The sequence below is a fragment of the Dichotomopilus funicola genome (genome assembly GCF_033296635.1).
Source record: "Dichotomopilus funicola strain CBS 141.50 unplaced genomic scaffold C8A04scaffold_34, whole genome shotgun sequence".
In the NCBI taxonomy this organism is placed as follows: domain Eukaryota; kingdom Fungi; phylum Ascomycota; class Sordariomycetes; order Sordariales; family Chaetomiaceae; genus Dichotomopilus; species Dichotomopilus funicola.
This window is the reverse complement of record NW_026944055.1, coordinates 344,337-353,808: the sequence shown is the minus strand read 5'-3', so window position 1 is coordinate 353,808 and position 9,472 is coordinate 344,337. Positions and strand designations below refer to the sequence as shown.

General features: G+C 55.7%; 3 protein-coding genes across 3 annotated transcripts; 1 reads left to right on the top strand and 2 right to left on the bottom strand.

The window, feature by feature from the left end:
- Positions 1-27: 27 nt before the first annotated feature.
- Positions 28-1,544, bottom strand: C8A04DRAFT_29028 (uncharacterized protein; the record flags this gene model as incomplete). The annotated part of the gene is made up of 2 exons (XM_062780861.1): positions 28-465; positions 933-1,544. Coding segments are annotated over 2 exons (1,050 nt in total), but the record flags the coding sequence as incomplete, so codon positions are not given.
- A 1,637-nt stretch (positions 1,545-3,181) lies between these two features.
- Positions 3,182-4,825, bottom strand: C8A04DRAFT_29027 (uncharacterized protein; the record flags this gene model as incomplete). Its single annotated transcript, XM_062780860.1, has 2 exons — positions 3,182-4,744; positions 4,802-4,825. 2 exons carry the CDS (start codon positions 4,823-4,825, stop codon positions 3,182-3,184), a joined length of 1,587 nt encoding a protein of 528 aa, XP_062636754.1.
- Positions 4,826-5,485: 660 nt separating this feature from the next.
- On the top strand, positions 5,486-9,467 carry C8A04DRAFT_29026 (uncharacterized protein; the record flags this gene model as incomplete). The annotated part of the gene is made up of 3 exons (XM_062780859.1): positions 5,486-5,721; positions 6,279-8,752; positions 8,809-9,467. The coding sequence occupies 3 exons, from the start codon at positions 5,486-5,488 to the stop codon at positions 9,465-9,467; spliced, it is 3,369 nt and encodes a 1,122-aa protein (XP_062636753.1).
- Positions 9,468-9,472: the final 5 nt, after the last annotated feature.

Sequence of the window (9,472 nt, the reverse complement as noted above, 5' to 3'; positions counted from 1 at the left end):
CTCCTCCTCCTCCTCCTCCCTCCTCACCTCCCTCCGACACGCCGCATCAACCCTCACGGGCCGATACGTCCCACCAACCCCAACCCACCAGCCCAAACCCCCCGCGACATCCCCCAAACCCACCGACACCAAAAACGCCCTTCCCCGACGCACCTCCCTGGCCGCCAGGCCCTCGGTCACCGGCGCCAGGGCACGCAACACCTCCGGCTCTGGCAGCGCCAGCAGAGGACCAGAACCGAGACCACCACCTCCAGACAGCAGAGCGCTGTGCTGGTGGTTCTTACGCCGCTCCTCAGCGATGAGGTTGAGGAGGGCCGCGAGGTCGGCCCGGGAGAGATGGAGGGCGGCGACGGCGACGGAGAGAGGGACCGAACGTGTCATGTCGGCTATTATGGCGTATTGGACGCCCGGGGGGAGGGAGGACCATTGCGGCGCGGGGGAGGAGGAGGGGGGTTGTTGGGGAATCTATTGGGGGGAGATGGTCAGTGAGATAGTTCTTTCTTCGTTTTTCTGAGTGTAATTGGGAGAATGGGTGGTAATGATTGTGTCGTCATTCGAAATGTGTGTGGGGGGTCTTTCTCGGGCGTTTTTTCTTCGACGGTTCATGGTCTGTCACTACGGCCGATTGTTGTTTATTCCGACTTTGCTGTTCTCTAATTCTCGTTCGTGAATCGAGTTGTGAATTGAGTCGTGTTTTGCGGATAATTTGCGTTTCGACGACGCTGTCGCGACGGTTCTGCTTTCCGTATTTCGACGGCGGTCGTATCCGGCGAAATCGTATGTCGTGACGAAGAATAACGACCCGAAACGACCGATACGACCAAGAAAACCGACCGAGACCGGTAAACGAAAAGCGGGTGATGACCGGAAAGACGCCGGAGACCGTGAAGGGAAACCAAAAAACAAACAACGAGAATCAAAAATAAACATACCTCCTTTCGCCCCACGTCCGGGCCGCCATGATTCGGCAGCTCGCCGGCGTCCTCCTGCCGAGGAGGAAACACCGCAGTCTTGGCCACTCGGGCCGGGTCGGCATCTTGGTCGTTCGGCCAGGCATTAGTCGGCCGAGGGTCGGGGGTGATGGCCGGGGGTGCGGCAGCAGCCACTGCCATAGCAGCAGCAGCTGGCCGCTCCTCCGTGATTGACATGTCGTCAATCATCTCTTCCAGGCTGCTGCCAACAACCTGGTCCGAACGAGAACTATCATCCTCGCCCTCCTCTTCCTCACCACTCTCACTCCCACTCTCACTCCCACTCTCACTCTCCTCACTCTCACCATCTTCACCATCACCGGCACCACCCTCACCTGCCCCACCCCTAGCCGCAGCAGCCGCCCTCAACGCAAGACGATAGGCCTCCGACGGCCCCAGCTCCGGGTGGTTGAGCGGCAAGCTCGGGTGGGCACAGTGCGGCACCAGATCAGGGTTGAACGGCACATCCGGGTGCATGTACAATGGCCGGTCGGCACGCGACGGCCCAAAGTCTTCTTGGTACCGGCCTGGTACCCGTCTCATGGAGCTGTCGCGGAGTCCACGGCGTACCATGGTTGTTGTTGTTGGTTGGTCTGTTTGTATAGGGGGAATGGTTAGTTGTTACTCGTAAGTAAAGAATCAAGCGAATACAATGCTGGCTTACAGTTTCTTGTCAAAGGAAATTGGGCGTAAGAGGTTGAGAGCGAGCTTTGTCTTTCTTTCTGTTGTTAACAGAAAGCCGCAGGAATCGTTCTTCTTGTTGTTGAAAAGAAAGCCGGAGGAGTTCCTCTTCTCGTTATTCACAAAAAGAAGAACGGACAATCGGAGAATCTCCGCTCGTTTTCCATGAAAATGAAACCGGGCGTTCCCTGATCATTTCTCACAAAAAGAAAACCGGGCAGTCTCTTCTCGTAACGAGAAAGATAACAAGAAAGAAAACGGGCGATCTCCGCTAGTTTTCCACAAAAAGAAAAACGGGCGTAAGACCACACGATACCGAGATTTGTAGTATGTAAAGTCGGTCGTAAAGTCGGTCGCGGGGTCAAAGTGTGTGGGAGTGGGAAGAAAAGTTTGTGGGCAGGGAGGAAAAGGAAGGGCTTGGAAGGAGGATCAAGATCAAATTCTCAAGGCTGCCTGGGTAACGTGACCTCCTTGAGCGCGACCAGTGCGAGTATCTGTTGCTGAACAACGGTGTTGAGGTAGTTGGCAAGACCGGTTACAGCGATAACGCCGCCAGAGCTTGGTGTTGTGAAGGGGGGGGCATATCAAGGGGGGATAAACAACAAAACTTTGGCTAAGCACCATGGTCCTATACCACTCTTACTTGGCTGGGTGAGAACTGGCTTTTATGGCCCCCACTCGGTAAAGAGTTAACAAGTAGTCATAAACACCAATGTTGGTGAGATCCCACGATGGTTGGCAGCAAAGAAATCAAGTCTTTGAGAGTACAGACGACCTGGGCAGGGCAAGGGGCACGAACAACACAACAAAACCAGTGTTGCCCATATTGCTCCGGGCACAAACTTCTATTCATGAAAGACGAAACCTCGATAGGCTGAACTCCGATCTAAGATCACGTTGTGCCTTTTCCGAAATAGATAATCCGTAACTGCCAACTTGAAATCTACGGCCTCAACGCGTGAGACGCGTAGACGCGCGTGTTCTGAGCTACCGCTATAAGAATATGTCCGCCTCAAATCTGGTGAGCCTACAACCATCACCCCATCCACAGATTCACAAAGACTAATCAACTCGCTTCTAAATGAGTAAAAACACCAACTTTTGACTTGGACTCCATGTTGAACCAAATCAGTACCTAAAGGGGCTGTTTGTTTACTTCAGGGGTATTCGTGCTCAGGGGCTAAATAACCGAGAAAATAAATGTGTGTTTCTTGCGCCCGTGCTCCATTCCTGAGTAGTTTACTTTATCTTCCATGAGGCCACTCAGACACTAGGTATTCGGTTGGGCAGTTATTTCCGCCTTGTTGCCCAATGCTAGTGTGGTTGTGTGGCAACCTAGGAGACGGTTTTGCGGCAAATGGATTTTGGTCGGTGGTTCCACCGAACTTATGAATTTTAAAGATTTTAAAAGTCACCATAGCACCAAAATATGCTCATACACCTGGATGTGTGACCTTGTGGTTTGGCATGTATAAACAGGTATAAATTCATCGCGCACTCTACCCAGTAATAAGCACTATACCACCCCATCACCTCTTAGACTCCCCCTCATGCGTTGTATCCTGCGCCTCCCTCCGCGCCTTAGCACTCGCCTTCAGCTTCTCCCACCGGTCCCGGTACTTCTCCAGCGTCACCTGCAACTTGAGATGATCCTTCTCTAGACTCTCCATCCGCTTCACCATCTCGCTCATCTGCTCCTCCAACTCCCGATTCCGTTTCTTCAGCGCCTCGTCTCCTCCTGCTCCGGCTCCTACTCCAGCAGGCCCAGGCCCTGCTGCCGCGATGCCAACTCCGCTAGAGGACATCGGCGACCCGGGCCGTTGAAGACGAAGACTCTGCGCTAACGCGAGATGCGAACTCTGCGAGTTGAGCTCAAACGCGTGCAAGCGCTTGCTGAGTTTGTCCAGGACATCCTTGAGGCTCGAGTTCTCGAGATGGAGCTCCTCTACCATATTCCGTAGCTCTTTGTCAGACCGGCCTTTGCCTGTCAGGCGCTTGCGGAAGCCTGTCGGCGATGTTGGGATTTGTGACTCGCGGGCATCGACAAAATCGTCTTCGTCTTCGTTGTCGTCGTTGTCGTCGGCGCCGCCGCGGTGGAATGATGCTGCCATCCGGCGCTTTTCCTTGTTTTCGTGGTTGAGGATGCTGGCGTAGGATGCGGTGTGGCCGCTGGTAGGCACGACGTAGAAGGAATCTGTGGCACTGTGGCCGTCGCGTTCGAGGGAGCGGAGGGTCGCGCGAGAGTAGATTTTGGAAAGGTCGGGTTCGTTCGTTGTCGTGGTAGAAGGTTTAGTTCGGGGTTTCCTTTGGGGCGTCTCGGTTGTTGGTGGAGGGACCGGGGTAGCTGATGGTTCCTCGGAGACGAGTGGCAAGCCGGTAAATGCTAGAGGTGCCGAGAGTTTGTTGATCAAGCTTCCAAAGGTACTGTAAAACCTAGCAAAACCTTCCTCGCTTGGCGCTGGGTTCGCCACTTCCGGCTTTGACACCCCGTTGGAAACATCCTCCTGGATCACGGGGGGTACCCAGCTTGGCTTCCGTGTGATGTCCGCTTGATCTGGGGTTTTACCCTTCAAAGAACCTTCCCTTCGAGGGTGAACTTCCAAACTGCCAGGGGCCAGATCATTTGAGACGCTGGGTTTGAGTGGCTGTGTGCTGTAACTCGCGCGTATACCTCTCGCGGACGCCAAGTTGCTAGCTATCGAAGACGAAAGGTTCCGCCCGGGATATCGCTGGTGTGACAACGTGGGCGGCGGTTTGGAAGACGATCTCGGATTTGCTGGCCGTATTTCTTTTCCCGCAGTCTTTGTCTTAGTAGAACTATCATTCTCCTGTTCCTGATTCTCATTTTCGTCCTCCTCTGGAATATCATCGACGCTGGTTTGGCTTGTTGGTGGGCTGATGGGTAGCTTCAATAACTCGGCTAGTCGCTTGTGGTGCTGCTCCAACAACCTTAGGGTGCGTAAGGCTTCATGACTGCTCGTTGACTTGGAGGCGTTTGAAAATTCACCGGCGGCTTGGGCATGTTCGTTGATGGCGACAGTGGTGTCAGAGGCCTGGGTCGCGAGTGACGCGGCGCGGGCGTGATCGTGCGCCTAGGGAGACGGGTCAGCCTCCCAACAACCAGTGTGTAAGTAATCGGGTGAACGCACCTTTGTTAAAGGGGATGTCTCCATGCTTTGAAGATGCTTATCGCATCGTGAATACGGCGCGGGCCGGAATGGGGTCGCATACAAGGCGCCTAAGAAGACGGTGAGTCCGTCCACAATGGTGGGGGGAAGCTCTCGCGAGGTGTTGCTGATCGCACGGACTGGTAACTAACGTTATCGGCCTCGAAATACCGCCTTATCGCAGCAACCCCTGCCTCGGGATGTGTAATGTTACAGGTATGGTTACATTACACCCTCAATTCCGGGTCACGGCAGGACGTTCTCGTCGAATCTGGTGGAGCCGGTGACGAACAAGGAGAGGCACACGGGCAACATCAAACACCCGGATGGTGGGGGGTTGCAGTCTCTCGTCCCAGCCATCGATGATCCAGTTTCGGGTTCTCCTTTTCTTCAAGCGGTCGATATTCTCACAAAATCACAAGAACTCCACCACATAATTAACGTTTCTGCACATCAACCGGGTGGTCATATACCAGAGCCAGGCCCTTAATTTTCCCTTTGATTAGCATCATTGCCTGCGGACAAGGCAGCCCCTTTCGCACAGTGGCCTTGGCGTTATGACGATGACATCGCACTTTCACAGGTAGCAGCAACACAAGGCTTGAGCGCAACGACTCTCGGACGCTGCAAAACTCTTTTTTGTTTTCTTTTCGCAGCCAGCCAACCATGGAGACCCAAACCAACGGTTTTGGCAAGCTTCTCCCCAAGTCTATCGCAGCAAAACGACGGCGCAACAGAAGTTCGTCGACCGTTGATAGTGCGAGCCTCAGCGATGACATCGCGCCGCAAAAGGGCGACATTCCTAGTCGCAGTACCACCAAGGACAGCGATTCCAACTCGTTGCGTGGCAGCCTGAAGGGCAACGTTACCGACCCGGTCGCGGATGATTCCGGCCCAGAAACGTGAGCTTCATTGTTCCTTTTGCGAGGACTCCAAACTCTGTTCTCTCTTTTCCACGAATATTTATCCATCTCCTCACTTCCATCTCGCAAATTCGCCCGATTCGCCAATTGCTTCCTCTTGGCGGTGCATTGGATGGAATGCGGAGTCGAGGCTCGAGCTAGGCTGTCCGCGTATTGCTCGTTCCGGCTCTCAGCAAGGCCATTTGCGGTGATGCACAGGTCCAACGCATCACTAGCGAGCTGGGCACAGGGCAGCTGGAAGCGAGCTCTGACGGCTTGAGCTCAGGCGGGTCAGCCCCCCCAAGACCTTCCCTGCAAAACCTCCACACCCACCTCAACTTGTCTGCGCCTCCCCCAGAACCCGTTTCTGCTGAGCAGGCGTTGGCCGTCGTCATCAACCTCGCCCCCGTCTTATTCTTCTTCACTCGTTCCATATTACATGTTACATTCCCGGCCGCCCGGTCTTGTCGTCCCAACACAGCGTTTTTTTTTTGTATTCCTAGTATCAGAGTCTCACCAAGGCCTGATGCACCAACTGACACGACACACTCTCTCAGCAGCAGCATCTTGCAGAGGCCGATCGCCATCTCTGCACATCCCTCCCAGATCGGCTACCTAACGACATCATCTCCCCTCATACAAGCGGCTCATAATCCTGAGCAGCTTCCCTCAAGCACGACATCTGAACAGTCTGTTGGGTCGCTTGCGTCCGCCCAGGATAGTACTGACAGTCTCGACTCTCCGGCCCCGACTCTCGACCGGAACCGGACCACCCTTGGCCCGCCAGAGCTCCGGTCCAAGCGGTCCACGAGCCGACTGAGGAACGTATTTCGATCGAAAAAGGCCCCGAGCGAGACGAATAGCACTACAACCGAGAGCAATACCGAAACACCCCTTGCGTCTGCCCCGAAAAGCGGTCCCGACCCCGAATCGCAACCTCCCACATCCCCTGTTACACGCGGCCGAGGTCTATCGCGGGGCCATAAGCTTGAGCCGTTGACCCTTCCGCCGCGAACACCCCCCGGGGATCCGGGTACGCCTGTGATCGTCAACACACCGCCAACCCCGACGAATTCTCGACCGGGCAGTGCCTCGGCTCCCGGCCCCCGTCGCCCCGCTGATGCGGTTGTCGCGGAGACCATGATCACCCAGAGACGGAGGGCTGGATCCAATGCCGGCCCAAGCAAGCTCTCCAATGTTGCCGCCCCACCACTGACACCCACCCCCGAGAATGGCCCCACGCAAAACAACGCGACCAGCACGTTTCTCTCCTCCATGTTTTCGGCTGTCCAGAACACGGCCAATCAGCTCAGCACTACGATTCCCGCACTCGCCCAAGGCCCTCCCAAGGGCAAGGCTACACCAGTAAAAGAGCAAGGAGAAAGGGAAGCAGCAGACTCGGTTGAAGTGGAATCAGTGGCTTCGCACCGGCCCTCTACCGAACCAAAGGAGCCAGCTGTCAAGACACTCGGCATGGGTGATCTTAGTCTTAGCCACCTTGGCATAGTCGAGCCACCTAGCACTGCACCGAGCCCCGTCGTGTCCCGTTTCGCGGATGTCGATACACGAGGGAGATCCGAGTCCGCCCCTCTAGACCCCCACGCGGCAGGCGTCGACCTCCTCGACGACGCCAATGGCTCGCGGCCGCGGTCGGTCCAGGAAGCCGCCGGCCCTGGCGAACGGACAACACCGGCCGGGAGCGTGTACGAAGACAAACCCGGCGTCCACCGCAGCGGTAGCATCCGCAGTGCTATTGGCCATCGTAGGAACCGTGGAAGCAGCATTGCCACACATGGGACGACGGCTACTAGCACGATAGGCGCCGCTATTGCGGCCGCCAATTCCTCTCTCGCTAACCCAACTACCGGCACTCCGAAGTTGACGGGGTTCGCCGTCGCCAACAAGAAGCGCAATCGCGACTTCCACGTGCTCTTCAAGAGCGTGCCCGACGACGACTACCTAATTGAGGACTATAGCTGCGCCCTCCAGCGGGAAATTCTCGCCCACGGCCGTTTGTACGTATCCGAAGGCCATTTGTGTTTCAGTAGCAACATCCTTGGTTGGGTCACCACCCTTGTGATGAGCTTTGACGAGATCGTTGCGGTCGAAAAGCGCAGCACGGCCCTCGTGTTCAAGAACGGCCTCGAAATATCCACGTTACATGCGAAGCATGTTTTTGCATCGTTTGCTAGCCGCGATACTACCTACGACCTCATCATCAAAATTTGGAAGCTTGGCCACCCACAGCTGCAGAGCTCTCTCAACGGTGTTCGGCTGGAGGAACCGGGGGGGGACCGGACGGAAAAGCTGGACGTTGAGGCAGTCTCAGTAACCGGAACCCATAGTATCTCGGGTTCCGACGATGAGAGCGAGGAGGGAGACGACGTGTACGACGAGGATGAAGATGACGATGGTAGCCAAGCTGCCGGGTCTGTCTCCAATGCCCCTGTCTCGGATCTCAACGAAAAGGCCGTTCCACGCAAGGTTTCAGGGGGGGCAGCGGCTGCCGAAAAGCCTGAGGACGGCTCATCAGGAGCGGCCGGCACGGATTTCCCTGGGCCTGCCACCCATGCGCCTACTGATTGCGGTGATTCGGCGACCCATTTCGAGAAAGTCCTAGGTGATGATGTTATCCCCGCGCCCCTAGGCAAAATCTATACCATGATGTTTGGCCCTGCCTCGGCGGCATGGATGGGCCAATGGATTACGACAAACCAAAAGTGTTTCGATCTGCAGATGGAGGATAAGCAGGGCTTGACGGATGCCATCCGGACTCGGAACTATACCTACATCAAGCCTTTGAATGCTTCCATAGGACCGAAGCAAACAAAGTGCGTGGTCACAGAGCAGGTGGAGCAGCTAGATCTCGAGAAGGCAGTCAGCGTTCTTGTGAGCACACAAAACCCGGATGTGCCAAACGGTAACCTCTTCGTGGTCAAGACAAGATACTGCCTGAGCTGGGCTGAAAACAACGGAACCCGGATCCAAGTCAATAATGTCATTGAATGGTCCGGCAAGAGCTGGATCAAGGGTATGTCTTCTGCCTACCCAGAATCCGATTTTTATTGCCCGCTAACCAAGTCTTAGGTGCCATCGAACGGGGAGCCAATGACGGCCAAACACAATACTGCAAGGATCTCTTCGCCAGCCTCAAGGCCGCCGTTTCTTCGCGTGTCCGAGCTAGCACTCTGAACGGAACTGCAGGCAAGGGCGGCAAGAAGCGTAGCCGCAAGCACAAATCAGCATTGACCTCGAACCCAACCAGCGACGTTGAGGGCACAGCAAAGGCCTCGTCTAAGCAAAATTGGGGTCTGTTTGAGCCAGCCCGGCCCATACTCAGCCCGGTTGTCGACATTATCGGACCAATTCTCACGGGCAATGTCGTCTACGGCCTTCTCGTTGGTCTACTCGTGGCGTCCTGGTTCGGCTTTGGCACCCGCCAAGGCGCACCTCGGTACACCCACGACCCAGCATACGCCAACGCGCCACAGCGGCTGGCGGCATATGATGAGATGTGGAGGCGGGAAGAGAGCGATCTCTGGAACTGGATCGAGGAGCGAGCCGGGTTGGAAAGGCTCGGTACAGACCCACCACTGAGGAAGAAGCGGAGTGTCGACCCGCGGACAGTGGAGGAGAAGCTGAGGGAGGAGAGGATGGATGAGAGGGAATTGAAGGAGGCGATTCGCGTCACGGAAGAGCATCTTGAAGTGCTAAAATCGGTGATTGGGAAGAAGGGGCAGCAGTAGCTGCG